Source organism: Apus apus, chromosome 2 (assembly GCF_020740795.1).
Source record: "Apus apus isolate bApuApu2 chromosome 2, bApuApu2.pri.cur, whole genome shotgun sequence".
NCBI lineage: Eukaryota > Metazoa > Chordata > Aves > Apodiformes > Apodidae > Apus > Apus apus.
Window position 1 is genome coordinate 29,799,801 of NC_067283.1, and position 25,372 is coordinate 29,825,172.

Consider the following 25,372-nt stretch of genomic DNA (forward strand, 5'->3'; position numbering starts at 1 on the left):
ATCAGAAATGTTTGTTAAATTCTAAACACACTGAGTAGTGCCATCACTCTTGCAGTTTATTTTTCTTCATCCCTAAGCACATAAAATTACTAGGACATATGTAGCAGAAAATAAGAAAAATTGCTTATGAGATAGATCTAGGATTATGGGCCTTATAGGATGCTTTAAGTTATCTACACTATTATACTGTGAAGGACAGATAACCTGTTTGAATGTTGAACAATACAGAAACAACTTTTAGAACAAATTCTAGACATGATGTCTGAGAAAATTATTTATTTATTTATTTATGCTTTCCGGTATCTGTTGGTTCAAAATGATCAGGTCAATCTTGAACTAAATTATAAATACTTCAAGACTTGTTTCAACATGAATTAACAAATATTTGGCATTTTTAAAAATCATAAATCCCATTATAACAATATAGCCCACCTAAGAAAACTCCTGAAGTGAATCCAGAACTTGTATAATGCATTGAGAGCTCAAGTACATAATTTACAGCAAAGCTGAGAACCCTTTGAAGTTCATCATAAACATCACAAAAGCTATTAATATCACAAACTTGTTGATTTATGATAAAATGTAAGTCTCCATTATTGCCATATTGGCATTATTCAGAAGCATTACCAACAACAAACAATTTGGAAGACACCTATTCCTTGAGTATTTAAAAAACCCAAATGTGAGCAGGTCACTCCTATTGCTTGTTAAAAATGGCCAAAACAAGGACTGAATAAAGAGTATCAGAGAAGTATAATATAAAGGATAAAAGATAAACACTAGATAAAAGAAAAGTTAGGAAAGTACAGTGTGGATGAACTTGAGCTGGCAAAGAAGTTAAAATTTTATTGACAAATACCTTTAAAGAACTTCATGGCAGAATAGGAAGCTACAAAAACTAGAAATAACAATCCGCTACTTTTACTTTTTCTCATTTCATAGTAAGAGATACTTTTACATATACACACACACACTTCAGCAAGGCAAGAACATTTTTTTTTTTTTAATTGAGAGTGTATATTTTGACATATAATTCTCCCCAAATTCAGTTAGAATAATTCAACCTTGAGAGCTACATCTCCAGCACTATAGAGTTAATCACAAAATTTTAGAATTCTTTGCTTCAAGTCTATCTACTGTAATAGGGCTACTTGATAAATAATAAAAACATTTTCCAAAAGATATGCAAGCAAGTAAAATCCTCAAAATATCTGCGGAGTTCTGGCAGGCTCTTATCAAAGGAATTCAGGAACTGTTTGAGTTAAACACCAAAACTTTGACAATGTAGAAATATGGGGAAAAAATAAAAAACAATTCTTGATCAGTGTAATTTATATAGCCCTAAATGTTATCCAGTAATTATTGTTTCCTACCCCAGGTAAAGACAAAAAAAAAAAAAAGAAAAAAAAAAAGACCCACAGTAGCATAAGATATTTTCCCATTCCCCTATTGCCTGATCTCTTGGAAAAGTAGAAGAATCAGCACCACTAGCAGAAACCTCCAGTTAGGAGAGTTGCAATAAATTTTGTTGATGTTTCATGTCAAAGGAACCATTTAAAACTTGGTTTAAGTCTTAGTCCCAAATGTTTTAACAAAAAGGAACTTTCTGGTTACCGTCCTGTTACTGTTCATAACCTTGCAACTGTCTTTGGAGGTAATCAGCACTACTTAGCTTGGGAATGTAATTCAGATCAGAAACATATTAATGATTCAATGTTATTTAATTCAGATACTATTAAAATAATTATTACAAAATACCAACTATACTGAAAAAAGAAAAAGGTATATTAAAAAAGCAGAAGTTACAATCAAGATAAAAACAGCTCCTTAAAACACAAAAGCAACCATACTTAATCAGACCAAAGGTCAATTTAGTTCAGTATCCTGTCTTTGCCAATAGCTAAAAGTCTGTTTCTGAGGTACAGTGTAAATACGAAAAAAATACTTTAAGAGCCTCCCAGTCTCCAAGCATATCCAGATTTGCCCCATGAAAACGGAGTTAATAAATTAAAATTAAATAAGTATTTCTATTCTTTTCAAAGCATATGGCCATATTATTTTTGCAGGAAATGATAAATACACACTTTTGCAACTTTTTTTTTCGATATAAATTGCATCTCTGTAGCAAACCCAAATAATTTTCTTACAAATTAATCATAAAAAGTGAGAAATAAAGAGATATTAAAAAAAAAAATATCCATTTTCTACTCAAATAGTACAATTAAAAATAAGTGAGCAAAATATAAAAGTTTGGTGTTTCTTCTAAAAAGATAAGTAAATACACAGTCATCAGCATAGACATTTCAAAATAAACATCTTACCTCGTATGTGTAGCCCAAGGAAGACAAATTACTCCTTAAGTAGCCAAGTTTGTACACAACTATGAAGACTAAGCAGCGGGTTATTTCCAAAATTCCTGCTTTGGGCCTAGAAACAAGAAGTAATTCAGATTAACACCCAGTCTTTTTCTTTTTTAACTTAATTGAAAAAGAGAATGTAGAAATAATCTTTGATGTCCTCTACTTACACCAAGTCATCTTTCTTAACTTTACAGTTCAGCTTTTATCTACCTCATGCTGGGGGTGAGAGTGTACATACTCAGAAACTATTTGTACGCTCACAGAAATATAGTTGTATATACAGCTATTGTCTTTTGATCTCAATATTACAACAACAAAATTCAGAAAACTGCTACATGAGTAGTTCAGAATCTTTTCATCGGTTTATGTCTATAAGATTTTACTAATTCACTTTGAGTCCCTAAGTTATACACATCTCTGGCATCTTGGCAGATTTATACCCATCCTGAAATCAACGTATTAAAATATTCCTGAAATACTCCTTTCTGAAAACATAATGAACAGCAGCTACAAACCAGAACTGGCACCTCAAACTCAAAGGAGGCTTCTATTCCACATTTCTGTTCTACTAGGGCAAACAGTTTCTCTTTAATAAACTTTATGTGCTATTTACTCTTCTGTAGGGTCACAGTGCCCAAACAGACTACTTCCATAGTGTACCCTTCACTGGGTTGGTGTATTCAAGATCCAGTTTGATTTGAATCCATACAGATTACATTTAGTCTTAAGTCCACACCATCCTTCACATGATTTTGAGTCTATTCTGAGCTATACTGTGCTCTTTTCATTGGGGTATCTGACACCTATGGCATGCTACACAGGACTGACACAATATGACTGCAGTTTGAGGTTGAAGTGCCTTGGGACAACCTGTAGGTCTCACTGGCCTGTCAGTGTCCCAGAACCAGAGATCTGAGCCCAACAAATGCAGGCATAGAGAGGGACATGAGGAGCCTGCCCCAAAACTTTTCTGCAAGGGACAATGTAGATATAGACACTAATTGCTATGGGAACACTCCTGGGTTTAGGGGCTTGCTATTAATGTGTTCCTTTCTACCCAACTGACTGCAACTTAAGTGCCCAAGTGTATCTGTATTTCTTTACCAATATAACTTTTTACACACTTGAGATTTTCATATAATAATAAATTATGCATATGGAGAGAAAAAAACCAACCAAACAACAGCAACAAAAAGTGTGTTTAATCTTGCCTGTTCTCCAGAAGTAGTCCAAAAGAGGTGAGGGACAGAATGATAAAGCCAATTCTCAGGAGAATGGTTCCCTGTGATAACATCTGTTAAAAAGCAGACACTTAATTAATTTACAGTAATTTTCTGAAGAGAAATTAAGCTTCAGCACAACAGTATCTTCAACATACTCACTCAGTGTCTGCTTATATTGGGCTTGCATGGCAAGGTTTTGGTAGTGGGAGGCTATAGAGGGGGTTTGTGTGAGAAGCTGCTAGAAGCTCCTCCTATGTCTGACAGAGTCGATGCCAGCCAGTTCCAAAATGGACCTTCCACTGGCCAAGGCTGAACCCATCAGTTACTGTGATAGTACTTCTGGGATAACATATTTAAGGCAGTGAAAAAACCTGTATAACAGCAATTGCAGCTGGAGAGAGTGAAAACATGAGACGAACAGCTCTGCAGACACCACAGTCAGTGAAGGAAGAGAAGGTGCTCCAAGTGCCAGAGCAGAGATTCCCCTGCAGCCCATGGTGAAGACCATGGTGAGGACCATGGTGAGGCAGGCTGTCCCCCTGCAGCCCATAAAGGCCCACTGTGGAGCTGGTATCTACCTGTAGCCCATAAAGTACCCCATGCCAGGGTAGGTGGATGCATCCAAAGAAAGCTGTCACCTTGTCAGAAGCCCACACTGGAGAGGGCTCCTGGCAGGACTTGCAGACCCATGGAGAGAGAGAAGCTCACGCTGGAGCAGGTTTGCTTGCAGGACCTGTGACCTCTTGGGGGGACCTATGCTGGACCAGTCTTCCTGAAAGATCATACCCCATGGAAGGGACCCACACTGGAACAGTTCATGTAGAACTGTAGCCCATGGAAAGGACCCATATTGGACGAGTTTGTGGAGGACTGTCTCTTGTGGGAGGAACCCCACGTTTCAGCAGAAGAGTGTGAGGAGGAAGAAGCAGCAGAGACATTGCGTGATGAACTGACTGCAACCCTCTCTCCTCCCCCTGAGCCACTCGGGGGAAGGAGACAGAGAAAATGGAAGAGAAGTTGAGCCTAAGAAGAAGGGAGGGGTGAATGGAAGGTGTTTTTTAAGATTCGGTTTTATTTGTCATTATCCTTCTCTAATTTGATTGGTAATAAATTAATTTCCTCAAGCTGAGTATACTTTGCCAGTGGTGGTAACTGCTGAACGGTATCTCCCTGTCCTTATCTCGACCCACAAGCCCTGAGATATCTTTTCTCTACCCCATCCAGTTAAGGAGGGGGAGCGATAGAGCAACTTTTGGTGGGCACCTGGTATCCAGCCAGGGTCAAACCACCACATTGTTTTTAAAGTGATTTGTTTCTTTAAATCTTTAAACAAAAATACCTGCTCTGGATAGTACACTTACCTGGAGTAACAAACAAACAGTTGTTTCCTGAATTATCTATTTCCAAAATAATTTTTAAGCTATTCCCTTCTACACTAGGTGTCATCTCCAAGTTACTTGACTCCCTTATGCCTTTACCCAAGAGGGAATAAATCAATTTCTAGATAAAAATCCCACCTACCCTGTTCTTTTTGTTCTCTTATGTTAGCAGGTCTTTACAGTAGTCATCTATGAATACCAATGGATAACAAAAGCAATACATTGGTGAGAATAAGAATTCACATGACATTACAATCTAAACATATCTAAGAAGAAAGAAAATTAATGTCATCCTTCCATGACAACTTGATATATCGTTTCAAATTCAGCAAAAATCTTTAACTCATACCATGAACTTCAATCAGCCTTAAAACACTAACACGCATGTCAATTCTTGGATGAAAAGCAGCATGAGGATTTATGTCCTTAAAAATAAAAATTATACAAAGAAAATTCAGGAAAAGAGATTTTTTTTTCATTATGAAGTTTGATTTTTTTCTTTTCATTTATTAAATATGTTTTGTATCCTACACAGCTGCCTTTGAAAATCAAATATTTAATCAGTTTTCTTGTTCCCTCCCTGACTTCCTTTCAAATATTAGTTTTGAAAAGCCTTTGTTTTTGCATTCAAAAAATAACAAAAAACCCAAAACAAAAGTAGTGGATCTTGCTGAGTTATAGGAATCCTTTCTGGCTTCAACAGAAATAAGGTTTATTAACAGCATCTTGCACTTCAAAAATGCAGGCATTGGAAAAAATAAAATCTATGAATGCCTGCCCTGATTTCAATAAATCCCACTCAGTGGCATGGCCACTTTACTTTAGTGGTGGCCCCTACCCCTCAAAGAGATCTAAGGTAAGTATCTGTGAACGTGGGAGGCCACAGGAGGATATTCTCAAGTTTTACAGCTGTGTGAACTTACAGTGCCCATGTTTGCAAAACACATCAAACCACACGCTCAGGCTGGGTAGGTTTCTGTTGTTTTACTAAGGAATCACAAGCACCTACTTAGATATCCTTAACAAACAGTTATTAAATGAAGAAAACACAATCCCAGTAATGAGTGAGCTAATCAGCAGCCTCCCCAGTTTACAAACCAGATCACACTTCTCACAACCGACACCTGTCAAGCCACTGTTGCACAGATTTATACCAGGATAGACCAAACTCGTTACTGCACTGCTACATTTCCAATCTGTTCTAGCCCTCCTTATGATAAACTTAAAAAACCTCAGACTGATGACTACCACCATCATCTACTTACATGTAGGCATGAGAAAGGATATTCTTTTCAATTTTCTTATGCTCTTAACCTGGACTTCTGCTATCAGCCACCACAGGAGATAGGATATTGAGCTAGACATTGCATCCTGGGAGGGAACTCAGTATAGCAGTTATGGCTGAGACTGTCACTTAAGTCAAGAAAGCAAAAAATGCTCTGGCAGGCTTATGATCCTGTATCATAGTTTGTATCACTTGGAATACACTGCAAATTCCAGATACAAGTTTTAAAATTTGTAAATAAAATATTAAATTAGGGGTGCTCTTTTTGAAAACTTCAGTTTCTAGAATCCAAAAATCCCACAGATATCCTAACTGTAAAACACTCTCCATTGTTAATCTGAAGCAATTTGTTTTGAAGGGACAAGATTTCTGGACAAAACCTTTTTATAAAAATCAAGCACAGACTCTCTTTAAGTTCAATAAAATGAGTAGTTCTTCACCTGTTCATCTAGGGACAGTAACTTCAACTCCTACTCCATCTTCCTGTAGAAACTGGGTCATACAAAAATTCAAGAAGTGAGCAAAGAAAAACATTATTTGGCACAGGCAAAAAGGAAATCACCACTAAATTTCTTAGAAATGCTTTGACATGTTTTTCAATGATTGTTACTTGTCAAATAAAGGAGTTTGCCAGGGAACTAGAACTGGAATTCAAGACTTGACTCCTTAGAGACTGTCCTCACTTTTAAGCTGGAGAATTCCACCTGTTTTTAAACCTAATCCTGGCCAGGTGGATCTGATTTTGCTTTTTGTTTCCAGTGCAATGGACTAGCTTCTACAGATTGCCTTAAACATATTCCCACAGTGGTAGGGCACTATTCTGAGAAAAGGAACTTAAGGTTTTGTATTGCCCTTATGCAGGAAAGAGAACTGAACATCAAATCCAAAATTCAAGCAATGACATGTAATTCCTACTGTACAATCTATGGCTGAAATCACATTTTATGAAAAAAAAAAAAAATGAACCTGCAATACTTCTGAGAGAACAAATGTTAATATTTGTCATCAGTAAGGATCCAGCATTACCTGCTATCAGTTAATGAGAGTGTCTCCAATTTCCAATTTAAAGGGATTTTACACTTTTCTGGCCTCCCAGTGTTTCCAAGCTGGCTAGCATTAGACAACCAGTCACCAAGTCCTTGGCACCTGGGTTTCCTTGTGATCCCAGTTTCAGAAAACTGAAGTGCTGTTTCATTCTACCTTCCTTAAAGTACCTTTACTGAAGTGCCTTAAACCCAGTAATTCTTTCTCTGTAATCAGAACTTTCTGATTTATTCTGTCTTGCCATTAGCTAGTCAGCAAGTCTAGAGACTAAATTTCAGCCCTACACTGAAGAGCTGGATTTGAGTGGATAATGAAAACACTTCTCCGAAGCAAACACTTTAGGTTTGTATTTTAGTAGTGTTTTCACTCATAACTTTTTTTTTTCTTTGCTTAAAGACAGATTTTAACTGCCATTTCTAGAAGAGTAGAAAAAAATTTAAAAATACTCTTTTAAAGTTAACATAATTTCAGGAAACAATAACCATTTTAATTATTGTTGTTCTGTTATATTGGTGATGGACCTTGAAAAATTATAAGCTTGATATTATAGACACTCTAATATTTTCATTCACACTGCAGCTTTCTCTCCACAAAGAAAAGAATGAATATAAGAATTTGCAGTGTGACCTTGCAAACTTCTCTTAAACATTTTCTATAAGATGTGCAGAATTGGAGCCTGGAATTGTCATTTGACTCTCCACATTTATCTAACCACTGAAGAAATAACCATAGATTAAGAACTTGAAAGGAAATTAATATATTTCAGTTCAGTTTAAACATGGATTTTCAGCAAAAAAAAAATGAGAATAGAAAAACATTTTAAAGTATGTTAGTAAGTCAGAAGAACTGAAGTAACCTTATAATTTAGGAAAATCAAACTCAAGTATAAACAAGCCTTTATCTTTAAATGGTTAAAACACTGAGCCAGGTAGGATCGTATTTTACAGATTCTGTTTTTCAGGCCAATTTCCATGTCTTTTCAGATGCTTTCCTACTTGAACCAAAACATTTTGAACACTAGCTGTTTGTAAAACTTCTTGCAGTCCAATGCCATCTGTGGCCCAGAATGTGAAGGACTGGAGGACTCCAAAGCATAACTTGCAGATCAGTTAACTGCAAACTGGTGCTATCATCAGATTCACACAAATGCACAACACTGTAATGCCACAATACTGTCAGTGTTGCAGCTTTTCACTTTAAGTCTTCGGCCTTACTAGGAACCATGGAGGTAGAAGGTGTAAGTTTCCCTTAACTGTAGATACACACACTGCTGTCACCTACAGCAAAAAAATACGTTCTGTCATTTATGCTCCTAGTCAAGGACTACCAAGAACTTTGCAGTGAAATACACCATGATGCCATTTGGGAATAACAGCTTTTAGAAAACCAGCCACTTAACATACATTTTAGCATTATTAGTTTGCTTCCGTAACTTTCTCTTTACAGCTCCAGTGGTATAGTTACATGCTGCCTTGATTCTTTTATTTACTTTCAAACATGTATCACCCTATGAAGTGGATGCTGGCAGCTGAGGCATCCATTTTCTAGGCATTACTCTACCAAAATCAACAAAATAGTCAGTTGGTTATATCACTAAACTAAACATCATATATTAAATCTGCACACTGCAAGTTGCAGTGTGAAAAGAATGAATGTGTCTTTTACACCTTCATTAGTGTTAGCATCTTTGTTCCACTTAAACATAATGTACATGGATGCATATATAAATCAGTATTTATATACTGGAGTATTTGTATAAACAGAGAAGCCTGTGGGATCACAGCAGGTTCCCCAATTACAAGTCAGCCACAACTTTGCAATGTGGTTATTGGCTGCAATGAAATAGAAAAAAATATTTCTGTTGGATTTTTATTTCACTGAAAGCTTTAAAAATATCTTGGAGCCTTAAAAAATGAAAGGAGGGGTTACAGAATTTGGGAAGAAGTGTACATGGCTTTGCAATCAACAGAATTCCACAGCATTATTATTATTCTATGGATTTTTAGTAAGAAAAAAATAATTCATTTAAATGAAGGAAACATGTTATTCCAAACATACTTAGATTAACATAGAAATATTCCAAATTGACTTTTCTATTTAAAGGAACTCAGATTATTTTATTCCTTTTGAAGAACAACTTGGATGCATTTTCTCATCCCTATGTGTTCACTGCTTCAAAAGGAATGATGTCAGCATGTTTCATAAGATACCCTGCTGTCATAGCAGACACTTTTGACATTCAAATGAAGAATGCTAATACAATACTATGACATTTGTATTGTTAGGTGTCTTTAAAAAAAAATATTTTAACTTAGAATTCCTAAAAATTTGTGAACTCTCGACAATATTCTATATACAGGACTTGGTGATGTCCTACTTCATGGATGCATCAATTGTGTTCTCAGCTTTCAGGAGACTTATCCCTCCCTACTTTTTGTCTAATGGAAACTGGTCCCAGTCATTGCGTTCTAAGCACAGTAAATGTTACAGTATCTATCAATAATAAAAAAGACACTGCAAAATGTGCTTAAAGTACACTTCACTTTGATTTATGTGATACATGCAGTTCTGGAGCTATGAGACTTTTGCTTTGAATGTACTGCAGTTTTACACTCCTAGCACTCTCTCTGGGACTGATCCAAATCCCTTTTCTTCAATGAGCTTTGGATCAGATCTAGATGTGCAGAGCTCCGAAGTAATTTTTATTCTCTGGATGTAGTACAGACTGCTATATAGAAAATAAACACTGCATGCTCTCTCCTGTGGAAAATATTTTTTTCTTTCTTGTTTTGCTCTTTTCATAAGTGAAATGTAGGTCATTCAGACTGAAGGTATATGGTTGCTCTTACGGATAGAGAAATTTAACACTTCTACAGGGCGTGAGACCAAACACTGAGCAACTGTAATCACTTGAGAAATGTAATAGCTGTGTGCTGTGTCTTGTGGCTATTATGAAATGGAACTTATACCTAAAAATGAGGAAAACAGTTAGGTTTCTCCATTTATGGAGCTATGCCACAGTTATGACATAATTCATAGCCAGACAGAAAGTTCCAGTTGTATTCATAGACATTTCATAACTCAATGTAGTGGAAAACTGATATTGAAGAAAGATTTTTGCCAAGTAAAGTTATTCATACACAAGCTTCCTTCTCATGACAGCTTCCCCACTGTACTGCAGAGTGATGCTGGAACTCTGCCTTGGGACCAGCACATTCTACACCCACACTGAAGGTTTATGTCCTGAGATGAGATGCTTCTAGTCCCCTGTGCTCTCCTTCTTATTCTTCACTACCTTATTACCCTGCAGTTTTGTGCAGAGAATTTTCTAGTTGTTTTTCTATGATAAGTTCATAAACGGTGGATTTTCAGGATACTTCCTCTATGATTGCATGAATTTAATGATCATCTGGGTCTTGGGTGCATTTTTCAACTTCCCTTATTACTTAAACAGCTGCAGTTATCAGCAGAAAAAATAATTTGGATCATACATTTTTCCTTCCAAGACCAGAAGAATGCAAAAAGAGAAAATAAAAAAATAGGAAAATACTCACAAGCAGACTCCTTACTTCTTGCTGTTAAAAGCAACAGCAATAATGTAAAAAAACCCAAAACAAACAAAAAAACAACAACCAACTAAAAACTCCACAGTTGAATCCCCCTGCAAACAGGACTTGCTGCTGATACGTAGAAATCTAGAAGCATATCCAGAAAACCTTTCAGAGGCTCCTCTGAGTATAAGAACACTGGAAATCATGGAAACTGTATCTTGTATACAGTAGAAGTAGTTATCTTTACCTTTGGCTTAAGTTCCTGTCCTCAGAAATTTCTTAGAATAGACTAAGCCTCAGATGGGTTAGTAAACTCTGAATTCCCTGCACTTGCAGTGTGACCCTTTACAGAGGTGAACATGATGTGTAGAATAACTTAATATCAATCAGAAAAGTATGCCTGAGGTAGCTTTTATAGTGTATCAAGAATGCTACATAAAATACTCTTTAAACTTTTCTCAAAAATTGCATCATTCTACTGGTCTGATGTGCTACTCAGAATACATCTAACCAAAATAATAAAAAACAAAAGGGCTGTAGCAGCTTTTATATGCAGAGCTGGCAAAGCCACTATAAGCCTGCTGCTACATATCCCAAGAAATTATTGCAGGCAGAATCCCTTTTCTGCCCTTCTTGCCCCAGGATCCAAGAGGTATCTCTGAGTCAGAAGACCAAAATGTCAACATTTGGACAGGATTTCTGATAACTTTGAAATGGCTCTGTGATCCTCTGGAATCCTTCATGGATGAGCACAGCCAAATATACAAAAGAGACTTAATTTCTAGAAAACTGCCTCTTGGCTGGATTAAGACATGCTGGTCATAGGCAAGGCACTAGGGTGCAGCAAGAGGGGCTGCTCTCTGGGAAAGGTGGCAGGGGGCAGGTGGCAGTCAGTGGACAGTGCTGTGGCCCAGTGGGAAGAGTGCTGACCCACAGTGGCCATCGAGGTGGGCAGAGGATGATAATCACCATTGGCCAAGGGCCAGAGATTGCCACGCAAGCATGCTGGGACAAGGCAGGTTCACAGATGAACAGAGGCTGAAGAACCCAGAGCTCCTTGGCACCCTGACAGCAGGCCTGTGGCATCATGGGTGACACAAACACAAGAAGCTCTTTAACCAAGGAGGTATGAGAAAGAGTTTGAGAAGAAGGCCAAAGGGCATTCTGAAAGATTCTGTCATGTTTTGGTAGGCCTTCCACTGATTTGTGGGAATACTAAATGCATTTAAATTATGCTTCTTTAGCTTTAGTAAAGTAGAAAGGGTTGTCAAGGAAGGAAGAATGAGCAGGAGGTTGGAAGAGTGTGAAGCTGTGGTAGCAAGTAATGTCTTGCTCCTTGTAGGCAGAGATGGCCTTATGGCTCATCTTCAGACACTGACAGGTATCCATGGAAGAACCACATCATGTCTACCAAGGAGATCCCTGTCAGCCCTAACACAAGGTGGTAAATACGTGCCTCTTCTTGCTGTATTTCTATCAATGCTGTTGTATGTTCAAGAGTGGGTGAAGTATTTGTCCTGAGTCTGTGCCCCTCCACCTCTGAACTCATGCTGACCCAAGCTTCCCACCTGCAAATACTGCAGAACCTTTGCAATCTCCCTCCTAAAGCCTGGTCATCATTGCCATCTAACAATATGACCAAACTTGACATCTTAAAATATACATAGTTTCAAAGCTGAGAGACATTTTTCCTTTCATGAGGTCATAAAAACTGAAGCAGATACATACAATTTCTGTATAAAATTATTTTTAAATTTAATTGCTTAAGCACATTAATCTCTAAATAATTACTTATTAAATATTGTTCAATAAACAATATGAAATATGTATTAATGATAGATAATTATAAATTTCCCCTTTCATTGTGATTATTTTTTCAGATTCTTGTTATCATTATAATAGTTTAAATAAGCTATGAGGCCATAGAGCCCCTACTCCATGTTTTATTATTCAAATATGGTAAGTACCATGTGTTAGCATGAGATGCTATTTCATAAAGACAGGAATTACTTACGGTCACGGTACCAAGAAGCTCAGTATACAAGTCCGTTAGTACAGCAAAATGTACAACTGCATAGCAACTCAGATGAACTGGTAGACTTGGATTGAAGGGAACTTCTTTTCCAGTGATCTGTATGAAGCAAAACAGATAACAGCCTTCAGCAATTACCTGCTGCACTGTTATTCCTTAGTATTTTTTACTTAGAAAGTAAAACAGATTAAGGGAAATAGATGATTGCACAAAAATAATCTGCTATCAAAATTATGTACTGCCTAGGGTGAGACAGTGTAACTCTGTGTATGTATCTGTTCACAGTGGAAAGAAAAAGAAAGATTACCATACTCTACAGAACAATTTTGAAAATCTCTTTAGGAAATGAATAATTAAAAGATAAATTAAAAAATATTATTTCTTTCAAATAAAAATAAAAAAGCACAGTTGAAACATTCATTTCCTTTAGTTTCTGTTCCCATTTCATCTTCCCCTAGGCTTTATGACTGCTAATTTGCTAATTTAAAATAACAAGTGTAGAGTTTTCAACATTGATCCAGTAGCATAGGGTCCAACTTAATTAGACAAAATCTGTAAGCCTGTGCATGTTCTATTTACCACTGGGATTTCCTCAGGAAGGCCAAGTCTAGGTTTGCCTGGTCCCCAGCCTGGCCCTTTGAATATGACAGAAAGCTTGTTGCAGAATCCAGGTGTGGCCCAAAACGTGCTCCAAATATGAGTCAAGGGACGCCACTGAAAAAAAAAGAGCAAGGAATTTTTCATTGGTAGTAAAATAAAATTTACCAAAACATTTTATTTTTTAATTCATTTTTAGCTCTCAAATAAATGATTTTTTAAAGTCTGTAAATAGAATAGATTAGGAATAGATTAAGACAGTCAGAAGTTCAGAAACCTTAACTGGTATAGGCAGGAGCCATAGCAAGACCTTGGTTTATAGTGAGGATTACAATTACTTCTGCCCAGAGGAAAATCCGTCTCTCCTGTAATCAATCCAGAGTATTTAGTAAGATTGTATAGCCATATTTATGGTAGTTTTAAACTAGAATTTGGTTACCGGGACCTTGACACAACATACTCTCAAGAATTAAATTAGTTAGTTTCTGACTGGAATGGATATAGTTTAACAGGCTGTGGCCATCCTTCCAGCTTCTAGTCCAGACACCCTGCAGTAGAATTTCTCATTCTTTGAGATGCCTTCTTGGGTGAATAGTCATGAAAAACCAACAGTGACTTCACTACTCCTCAGTCAGCCCCTGAGGATTTAACAGATAATTTTTATCCATCTTAAGAGAAACCTGGGTCAGTAAATCTAGGAAGCACCACACTAAGTAATTTTTCTTCTCTTTTTCTCTTTTTCTCTTTTCTTTTTCCTTTCCTTTCCTTTCCTTTCCTTTCCTTTCCTTTCCTTTCCTTTCCTTTCCTTTCCTTTCCTTTCCTTTCCTTTCCTTTCCTTTCCTTTCCTTTCCTTTCCTTTCCTTTCCTTTCCTCTCCTTCTCCTTCTCCTTCTCCTTCTCCTTTTTCTTTCCTGTTTGTTTGTTTTTGTTTGGTTTGTTTGTTTTTTAATATTAAAAAAAATGTATTCCACCTGTTCTCTAGGTTTTGTTGAGACCATGATGGCTGCTATATAGTGCTGCCAACACAAATCATTCTGGACTGCCTTCAACAGGAAATATGCAGAAAATATAAAAATAGCAAAGATACTACACTACAGGATTATGAAATAGCAATATGTAGAGAAGAAAAACAGCAGAAAAAATATGTATTTTTGCCTGTGCACATTGTTTGGATTAGGGCAAAATGGGCATCATTCAGTCTAAGGCTTCTTATATCGCCACTGCATTTAATTGTTAATGTTCCTGTATTTTCATGATGACTACAAGCTCTGCATATGCTCAATGAAGTGATTAGAAATATTTGTTTTGTAATTAAATGCTGAAGAAACTGTAGATAATTTTATTGACTGTGCAGCAACGCAAAGATGGCCTCAACTGTGCCTAAGAGAGGAGTTTCTTCTGAACATGAGTGTCTGTTGGAAATACCAGAGTCAGTGATACAAACTATAGCACCTGGAGCATGATGGGATCAAATGAATTTACTGGATGTGTTAAGCCATATACAACTTTTTCGTCTTCTGCCTCAAATGTTCCTGAAAGAAGAAAACAAAAAATAACAACCAACAATCAAATTCAAAAATACCAATATTTTGCCACACTATCTAAACATGAGAGACAAAACCTTTTTTTTTTTACTTACCAAATATCCTGTCCCAGATAATGAGTGTGCCACCATAATTTTTGTCAATGCAGTAAGGATTTCTACCTACAATAAAAATAATGGATGAGATCAATAATTGCATATATAAGAATGTGCACAGAAGAATTATGAAGGGAAATCTTCATCATTAGCATCAATTTATAATATAACAATAATTTTAAAAGGTAGCTAACCCAGCACTCCTTATATGTCTAGATTTTTTTATTTTTCTTACTAGGCTTATTGCTCTTTTTTTACTTAGATCCAAACATACAAATCAAATAATGTCACCAGGTTATACCTTAGAAAATATATGCTTAATGCATTTATGCACAATCATCTCATTAATGGCTTTCAGCTGTCTCTATCTTCTATGCCCTAAGTCTGATCCTGCCTTCATTATTATCAACTTCAGTGTAAGGAAAACTGATTCTTCTGTTTTTGAGGGTATGTATTAAATATAAGCTGTCCTATCAAAAGTATGAACAAAGAAACATTGATTAACTATTCCCAAGTCTGAAGTGACTATACAACACTTGACCAACTCTGGAGTGATTGTTTAACTCCAATCAGGATCAGAGGATTAGTTTGGATTTACAGCAGAGCAAATAAGAGTAGAGTGTTTCCCTCCAGGATTACCAGTACTTGTGCAAATGTTAAGGATTAGACACTTACAGCACTACAGGCTTTTTAAAAAGTCTACACAGTGCTATAAACACTTTACACATTAAGGCTATAATAAATACTGAGTGATGATCTGCTTGAGGGTAGGAAGACTCTACAGAGGGACCCAGACAGGCTGGATCGATGCGTTCAGACCAATTGTACGAGGTTTAACAAGGCCAACTGCCGGCTCCTGCACTGGGGCCGCAACAACCACAGGCAACGCTACAACCTTGGGGAATAGTGACTGGAAAGCTGCCCAGAGGAAAAGAACCTAGGGGTGCTGGTTAACAGGTAGCTGAATATAAGCCAGCAGTGTGCCCAGGTGGTCAAGAAGGCCAAAAGCATCCTGGCTTGTATCAGAAACAGTGTGACCAGCAGGACCAGGAAGTGATCGTCCCACTGTACTTGGCACTGGTAAGGCCGTACCTGAAGTATTGTGTTCACTTCTGGGCATCTCACTTCAAGAAAGACATTGAAGTGCTACAGCGAGCCCAGAGAAAGGCAGTGAAGCTGGTGAAGGGTCTGGAGAACAAGTCTGACAAGGAGTGTCTGAGAAAACTGGGTTTGTTTAGCTTGAATAAAAGGAGGCTGAAGGGAGACCTTGCTCTCTACAACTACCTGAAAGGAGGTTTTAGTGAGGTGCAGATCAGTTTCTTCTCTCTAGTAATGAGATAGGAGAGGAAATGGTCTCAGCTGTGCCAGGGGAGGTTTAGACTGAATATTAGAAGAAACTTCTTCAGTGAAGTGGTTATGAAACAGTGAAACAGGTTGCCAAGGGAAGTGGTGGAGTCACCATCCCTTGAGGTGTTTAAAAGATGTGTAGATATGGTGCTAAGGGACAAGGCTAGCACTGAACTTGATAGAATTAGGTTAATGGTTGGACTTGATGATCTTAAAGTTCTTTTCCAGCCAGAACGATTCTGTGATTCTGTGATTTGAGTCTGTTTCAAATTATTTTGTTCTTCCATTCCTCTATTACTTTCTCACTTGTTATCTCTGCATTCTGAATGAGCCAAAAGCATTTATTAAATACACTTGTATTTGTATGATATGTTAATGACATTTTTCATTAGTTATTAATCTAATTTATACATGCAATATGGTATTTCAATGCCTTTGAATATTAATGAAAATTCAAGCATCATACACTTGTGTGAAGTGAAATATTTCAATAATTCAGGCCCAAATTCCATTAAAGCATTTAACAATTCTCCTTCTAAAAGCGAACCATGTCTTTTTGCACATTCACTGGTTGAATTTGAATGTAAAACCATCTGTGAGTGATTGACAAGTTGATAATGTTTCAGGAGTAAGGCAAGAATGAAATATTTTTCTTTCACTCTTCATATGCATAAACATTGAATTGTCTTGTTCAAAGTCTTCAAATTATTTCATACTATCCAGGCTTAATTTCCAGTCAATAATTAATCTTAAATTCAATTTGTATCACAGAAAAGTTTTTTAAAATACTATTACATTTCTAACTGAACAAAGAACATGTATGAAGCAATTATCAGAATTAAAATAATTCTGTAAAAGTAATTTTTCAGTACAATTTTTGTACTTCATTATTATTATTATAATACAAATAGTGTCCATGAGAAAAAAACATACCAAAGAATAAGAGCTTACAGTTTTAGCTTACCATGGTGAACTCTGTGATGACTGGGAGTATTAAGAATCCACTCCAAGGGCCCAAGGTTGGTAATAACCTTCAAAAAAGTAATGTTTCAAACAATTTGAAAATACTATATAAAAATCAGGAAAAGTGGGGAAGGAAATGCATAATGTTTATTTTAAGGATAATTGAATAAAATACAAGAATACACATTTTTTGCCTGAAGCATTTCACTGTGTTACTGTTACAAGAATTTTCATGAAAAAAGTGAAATTTAGTAACATACAAGTTAAAAATTAAATTTCTTTTTGATCCAGCAGCACATTTTTGTCTTTTTATTATTATTATTTTCAGCTAATGATTTCATAGAGATCATTTAACTTGCATCTTTTACCCACACCCACTAAGACTGCTTGGGATCCAATGTAACTCTAAGACCTCAGTTATGTGAATATTTTACATCAGCAAATGGCTGGCACTGACACAATAACAGATTAAGTATAAAGAAACAAGTATTCCTTCTCTCTTCAGGACCTTTGCTTGTTCCTTCAACCAATACCCTTCTTTTACCCTGGCACAAATGCAGAAACACAACAAACCTGATTATGAAACTCATGCAAGTTAAGACTAATTTTGTTTTTGTTTCTCTAAATTTGTTAACTGAATCAGTTTCCAAATCTGATCCAACATATGCTCACAAATATGCTGGTATGAGTGAGAGGCATGAAAAGAAAGTAGACCAGAAAAATCCACAGTGGAGCTGTGATCTAAGGCAATGATCAGAACTGAGAATCCAAGCTTGAAAACATTTTAGCGCCAGATCAAAAATTACAGAAAATGTTTATGGCAATGAACTCACCCTAATGATTTAAGTTTTGTCATAAAATGCTGATGAATAAAGTTTGTATCAGCAGGCTTCATGCAACATTAGGTACTCTCCTGTATTATGGAGCCAGAGGAAAGCCAGAATTAACTTCAAATGTTGTGCTTTGGTTAACTCAACAGAAGTTATGTGGACATCCAAACAGCAACCAGTGCTTAATCCCAAACACAAAGCCATCAGTCACAAACAGATGAGATCACTGGATGATCAAAAAGTATTTATGTTCAAATACATCCTAAAATGGTATCTATTCACCCTGTCTGATTATGACCATAATGTCTTGCAATTAAAAGATTGGGGATAAAAAGAAGCTAAATAAATATGCTTAGACATTAAGAAACAAAATCCAGAAACCATCACTTTGTCTTTCAGATAACGTAATTAGTAAATTTAATAGTCATGCGGCAGAAGTGAGTGATCTGTAATACAATAATAGAGATAACATTGGCAGGAAGACAGTCATTACTCATGAGAGCAGGCCCATTAATCTAAATAACTAAACACACAAAGATCTTTATTCATCTAATTTTTACAGAACAAGGTCCTAAAATATGCCAGTTTCATTTCTGTTTAAATTCACACTTGTGCAAGTAAAAGTAGATCTGGACTCAAAAAGTAGACAAAGGACATTCTTCACATGTATTTAAATCTTAATGAATCAAGTAAAAACCACAATAAAATGAATAAATAAATGTTTTACATTTTTGTTTTAAAAAACTTTAAAGGAGTACAGAAATGAGCAGACTGTTCATCAGAGAATGTGAAGCATCAGTCTCAAAATCCTGTACACACTTGACTAGAACAGCAAAATACTGGGACAACTTTTTTTTTGCTTTGCTTAACTCAGAAGCCAAGGACAACATAAGTAGGATCATTTGTTTTTCTTAGTTCTCCCTCAAAATAAGTTCAAGCCTGAAAAGACCACCTAAAGGTGAGAAACAATTAATCACTCATGCTAGCTCCATTTCCCACTTCTCTCAAGCAGAAAATCCCACTGTTTAAAGCTATGTGAGATATGACCACTAAATTAATTTAATCTGAGTCAAATGTCTTGGATTGAACTGCAGTCCAGAACCTGAGAGAGCAGTGATTTCTCTATTAGATCACACTTAACTTTTATCCGCTTGGTTTAAATATATTGTTAACTTAATATTTTAACAATTTTTGTGAAAATAAACCAAGTCTGTGCAGAAGAGGAGAGCAGGGCATCACTAAGGAATAGCAGTCTTGACTTTTAGCCTACAGGTGGAACATAATAAAATGTCCTCAGAATGAATGCCTTCAAGACTTCAACATTCAGCTGACTAAATTTACTTTTTAAAATTAAAATTAATCCTTTTGAAAGTCCATATAATACATCCATATGCCAAAGTAGGACTCTGTCTTGGGGCTCCCTAAGGACCTTAGGAACTTACATAAAATTTAAAATAATTACTTCTGAGTAATCCTAGAGAAAGTATTTTCTTCAAAAACTGAAACCTCTCTCATCCTTTAAATTATTCTTTCTTTGGGTGATGACATTTACAAATCTACTGAAATACCTTCTCTATAGCATCATCAGTGATTGATACCTGAGCCTACTTCAATTAATTTTTCAGCCATTGGAAAGAAATGCTAGCCACACACTGATGGAAATATCATCTGAGATGGTACAGAACTCTGTAACTGACCAAGTACAAATCCAGAATGCTGAAACAAGCAATATATAAGCCATCACCTTGGATAAAACACATGAAAATACTTTTTCATCAGCTATTCAAAATGGTACAGGGTGCTATTTCTAGAAACTTTCTTTGCTATCAATAACTTTACTTCTACATATTTGACTTGTAACAAAATTCAATGTGGTGTAATAATAGTCCACATTCAAAAGAATGCCTAACAGGCAACACAGGAGAAAGGCAAAGGCAGGTCCTGCACCCACCATTTACCTTTCAGCTGTTGGTTTACCCTTGTTTCTGTGCCTTTGCTGTGTCCAGACATTTTCCTTTATGAACAGCAATTGCAAAGAAGCTGCTAAGTGTTCATGATAGCAGTGGCCAGGCTTACACTGCAATTGCAACCAGTCACCAAAGCAAATACACCACCAGGTCTCAGTCATTCTAGAGAGCAAAATATTTCCATCTTTAAATAGCTTTGTATTCAAAATGGTTTTTGAGAATAAGAATTTTTACAATGCTTGTATTTCAGGAAAACAAAAATAAAATTTTTAAAACTAATAGAATAAATGTGGTAAGAATATCAAAACAGTTCAGGTTTTGTGGCTTGAAATCAGAATTTTCATTTTTAAAAAAAAGTAAAAAAACCCACAAAAACAAAAGTGGAAATGTCATTATTTAATATCCTTATTAATTGTATTTCAAACCCTATTTCATACTATTGAAAGGACAAAGAGTTTGTTTGTGAATACAAAATATTCTTGGAGTGATTTCAGGAACAGAGAAAGCTACCAATGCCCTAAAAAGCCCAACTGCTGTCCGATGATGACCTTATCTGTACTTTGACCAATACACCTGGGGGCTTAACGCTTGTGTTTCTTTCCCTGATACAGACACCTACTGTTCTAAATCAATTCCTGTCTCCAATTTTTCCTCTCTCAATTAACACATCATGTGCACCTCAACTCCCATGCCGGTGACCTACGGATGAACTGCAGCATTCCAGCAAAACCCTTTTCCTGTTTGCTTTGCTTATTTCTTAACATCCCATAGCCATAAAAATAATTTTTCACTTGCCAAAACCTTTACAAATGGACTCAACAAACTACCTACAAAGATATGTAGGTACCTTGTGTATACCAGGTATAAAAGCTTTGTCAGATCTCTCCATAAAACATGCATTCTCATTTTTTTATATTTTATTAAAAACCAAAACCAACCCACCAACCAAAAAACCCAACCTAACAAAAAAAAAACAAAACAACAAACCAAAACCCAGAAAAACAAACACAAACAAACAATATATTCCTTCCATTATTGCACTTAGGTATCATTAAGTAATAAAGCAGAATTTCTGACAACACTTAGAGCAACTCCAAGAGCAGTTCAATAAGGCAGGCTAAAAGCTGCATGCTTGGAAACAGCTTCCATACATTACCAAACAAAACATGCTGGAAGTGAAATCTTCACATATAATGAGAAATAAATGTGTTTTTTTTTTCCTGGAATAGTAGTTCTTATATAAAGATGTCTCCTCTGTGACAGCAATCCCTAGCCTAAAGGAAAAGAACACTAAGCAATATCTCCTGGGGCATGTAAGCACCTCCATTTGCGGTCTCAGAGTTTGTCAGCACCAAGGGAAATCTTTATTGCCTGGTACCTGCACCACTTCAATGTAGTTCTTGTTTAAATAATGAGAAAAAATCGTGACATGAAATCTAAGGGAAACTTTATATCTTGTATAACAACTCCTCCTGTCACCACTACAACATGAATCTTTACTTAACTCTGTTTCAACATGAATGTTAGGAAGGAATGTTGACTGAGTTGAGCAGGCAACATTACAGTAAAAACCATTCATATATAAAAAGTTGTTTTTTTTTCTCTTTTAAGTATAAGAAAAGTGTAACCTTCATTATCATAATGTTACTGAGCTACAGGACAGGAGTGGGTAAATTCATCCCTGGAGCATCACTAAGGAGCATTCTGAAGTTAATTTTGGGGTTTCTGTTAGGTAAGTTGGTAGTAAAACACATATTGCTATTGATTTCCTTATCAAAATCAAGATAAGATTTTTATTCCTGGTATACAAATCTGTATTTCAGACAGTCTGGTGGGGAAATGTAAAAAAAAAGACCTTAATTACATTCCCCAGTAGAACTGCTGTGTTAATTCAGGACAACACACCCATGTATTTATACAGATGGCCCTGGTGATCAGATTTGCCATGTGAAATCTCTACAGGGAAGCTAGGGAAAGGCAGAACTCCTAGGATATGTGCTTGCCTGCCAGTTTCACACTTTGAAATCCTCAGCAAACCCTGATTTATACACCGCCAACTGTTTTCCTATCTGATTAGGCAGTTTTCTACTCGAGTAAGCATGTAAAATGGATGTAGCCAAATTTCCACACTGAGGAGCGAAAAAACAATATTTATAGTTTAGAAGTAAAACAAGCAAGAGGAATCAGGCCTGTTGGGATCATAAAGAGTTTCATAGGGGGTGAATTTCTGGTAAACTTGGATTGTAGGAAAGGGAGGTGAAAGCCTAGTTTTAATGGATAGTCCGGTTTAGGGCATATTTATATAATAAACACACAGACTTGAAAAATGTGTTTATAATAAATTATCTTGAAGGTAGGCTGTTGTCACTTTTCATTGTTTTACACCTCAACTGGGACGTAAGGTTTGAATCAAATTGGCATCTTCTGTGAATATTTAAGTTAACACTTTCAGTAAGTGGATGAAACACTTTTTTCTTTAAAGGTTGAATCAAGCCTTGTTGTAGGAAAGATGAGCACTATAGGAAATTTCAATCATTTTGTCTACTAAAAATGAGACAAAACCTACACTAACTGGCTGTTTTAATTGCAACATGATAAATAGCAGAGCACAAAGAAAGTCACTTTTTTCAGTCATATATCAAGTTAAGCATTTCAAACAAACTCCAGGAGAAAAACTGCTATACATTTCAGTATTTTTCATCAGCTTGACAAATACATACTGGCAATTGCAGGGGAAAAATCAGAAAGTAATACATCAGTATGCCAGCCCTGAAATAAACTAAAACGTAGTCAAGTATAGCTCTTCACTTTCCTCTTCAAATAGATTAAAATATAGACAGCACCCTACACTTTATGTTTTTAACAAATGAGGATCTTTCAAATTCTCTGTGTAGCTTTGAAGCCATAACTAACTGAAATAGATTTTCAATGAGTACGAGCCATGAGAAAACATAGTGATTATTACATGGATCATGTTGAAATGCAAAAATATATTTTTGTTTTTGACAGAGCAGTATCTCTAATTTATCACTACATCTATGTGGTACCTTTAAGTTATTATACTAACTTTATTGGGTAAATGAGTTTAGCTTGTTTTGCAGGTTGCAAAAGGCACTGAAACAGGTTGAATCTCTAAGTAACTAATTTCACTTTTATCTTCATAATTCTCCAGAGACATGATAGACACAAGGAGCCTAAAAAATCCCAAAAAACTTGAAATCTGATTTTTAGTTTAGGGATTCTGCTGACAGATTAGCAATATTCAGGCCCACTGCTCCTGAAGCAAAAAATTCACAGCTGTCTCTAGCAAGAAGAGTTTTTGGTGCAAGGACCCAAAAACAACACCCAAACTCAAGGACTTAATTATTAGGATGAAAAGTCAAGTTCCTTCTCATGTCCTTGTCCCATGACCTTTTAATTTCTGATCTCACCAGTGACACAGGTTCAACAGGGAAAGGAAAAGGTTCTTCTGCCCATATTGTTGCCCATCAAATACAAATCTCCAACATAAGCTGATTATAGTGGAGCAGCTGCTTTTTGAAAAAGATCACAGCTCCTGTGCTTCATGTTGGACTCAAAGTTACTGGCTGCAGAAAACAACTCAAGTTCATTGCACTGACTTACGTATTTCAAAGTCCCTCTCTATTCTGCAATTCAGTTGAAAAAGAAGATAGATAAGAATAAAATACTTAACTTACTGGGTCAAGGCACTTCTGGGTAGACTTGGATACACAGAAGTGCCAAGGAGCACTTAGGTTTAAAACAGGAGGTTCATCCTTAGGCTAGTAAGGTGTAAAGTCAACAGTCCTAATCATTGTTGAGGTCCTAGGTGCCAAAGAAGGAACTTCAAACCTCATCTGACATTCTTCCTGATTCATTAATTTTCAAGTGCAACAGAACAGGAACAGTGCACTCTCCTATGAATATTTTATTTTCTCTCTCGTTCTTTTTATTTGAAACAAAAAGCAGCTACATGCTTTACATATCTGGAAAGAACTTACCCTTATCTCCTTGTGGGGGGAGTGAAACATGGAAAAGGAGAACACATTTTGCAGTTATTGCTAGCATTTCCACTCAGTGAGCCTCTGTCTTTACTCCTGCAGGATTTCCCCATGAGCCCCAGATTCATATAGCCCCAGAAGAAGTCAAGATAGAGGAGGAGTTTGCCATGGTAGATGAGGATTGGGTTAGGGATCAGTTGAGTAATCTGGACATCCATAAATCGATGGGTCTGGATGGAATGCACCCAAGGGTGCTGAGGGAGATGGCGGAGGTCATTGCTAGGCCACTCTCCATCATCTTTGGTAAGTCATGGGTAACAGGAGAGGTGCCTGAGGACTGGAGGATAGCAAATGTCACTCCAGTCTACAAGAAGGGCAAGAAGGAGGACCCAGGTAACCATAGACCGGTCAGCCTCACCTCCATCCCTGGAAAGGTGATGGAACAACTTGTTCTTGTCACTATCTCCAGGCATATCAAGGATATGGGGGTCATCAGGAGCAGTCAGCATGGTTTTACCAAGGGTAAATCATGTTTGACTAACCTCATAGCCTTCTATGAGGAAATTACTAGGTGGATAGATGATGGTAGAGCGGTAGATGTGGTATACCTTGATTTCAGTAAAGCATTTGACACCGTCTGCCACAGCATCCTTGTAGATAAGTTGATCAGGTATGGGTTTGGTGATCAGGTAGTGAGATGGATTAAGAACTGGTTGAAAGGAAGGAGTCAGAGAGTTGTAGTCAATGGGGCAGAATCTGGTTGGAGGTGTGTGACCAGTGGAGTCCCTCAGGGGTCGGTACTGGGACCGGTGCTGTTCAACATCTTCATCAACGACCTGGATGAGGGTATAGAATGTACCCTCAGCAAGTTTGCTGACGACACTAAGCTGGGAGGAGTGGCTGACACACCAGAAGGCTGTGCTGCCATTCAGAGGGACTTAGACAGGCTGGAGAGTTGGGCGGGGAGAAACATGATGAAGTTCAACAAGGGCAAGTGTAGAGTTCTGCATTTGGGGAAGAAAAACACCATGCACCAGTACAGGTTGGGGGCTGACCTGCTGGAGAGCAGTGTAGGAGAAAGGGACCTGGGGGTCCTGGTAGACAGGAGGATGACCATGAGCCAGCAATGTGCCCTTGTGGCCAAGAAGGCCAACG

At 36.8% G+C, this 25,372-nt stretch overlaps 1 protein-coding gene across 4 annotated transcripts in view; it reads right to left on the reverse strand.

The window, feature by feature from the left end:
- Window positions 1–25,372, reverse strand: part of AGMO (alkylglycerol monooxygenase) — a 194,591-nt gene that overhangs the window by 77,399 nt on the left and 91,820 nt on the right. For 3 of the 4 annotated variants that reach the window (XR_007888514.1, XM_051609488.1, XM_051609486.1), the window contains exons 6-12: window positions 17,421–17,487; window positions 15,110–15,175; window positions 14,923–15,002; window positions 13,454–13,588; window positions 12,857–12,973; window positions 3,572–3,654; window positions 2,322–2,427 (exon numbers count right to left, since the gene is read on the reverse strand). Coding sequence is in view for 3 of the 4 variants with exons in the window: in XM_051609488.1 (XP_051465448.1) it covers window positions 2,322–2,427; window positions 3,572–3,654; window positions 12,857–12,973; window positions 13,454–13,588; window positions 14,923–15,002; window positions 15,110–15,175; window positions 17,421–17,487 (654 nt within the window). In the remaining variant the exon portion in view is untranslated. Of the gene's footprint in view, window positions 1–261; window positions 1,275–2,321; window positions 2,428–3,571; window positions 3,655–12,856; window positions 12,974–13,453; window positions 13,589–14,922; window positions 15,003–15,109; window positions 15,176–17,420; window positions 17,488–25,372 lie in introns of those variants that run through there. The other variant, XM_051609487.1, reaches the window with a different exon arrangement.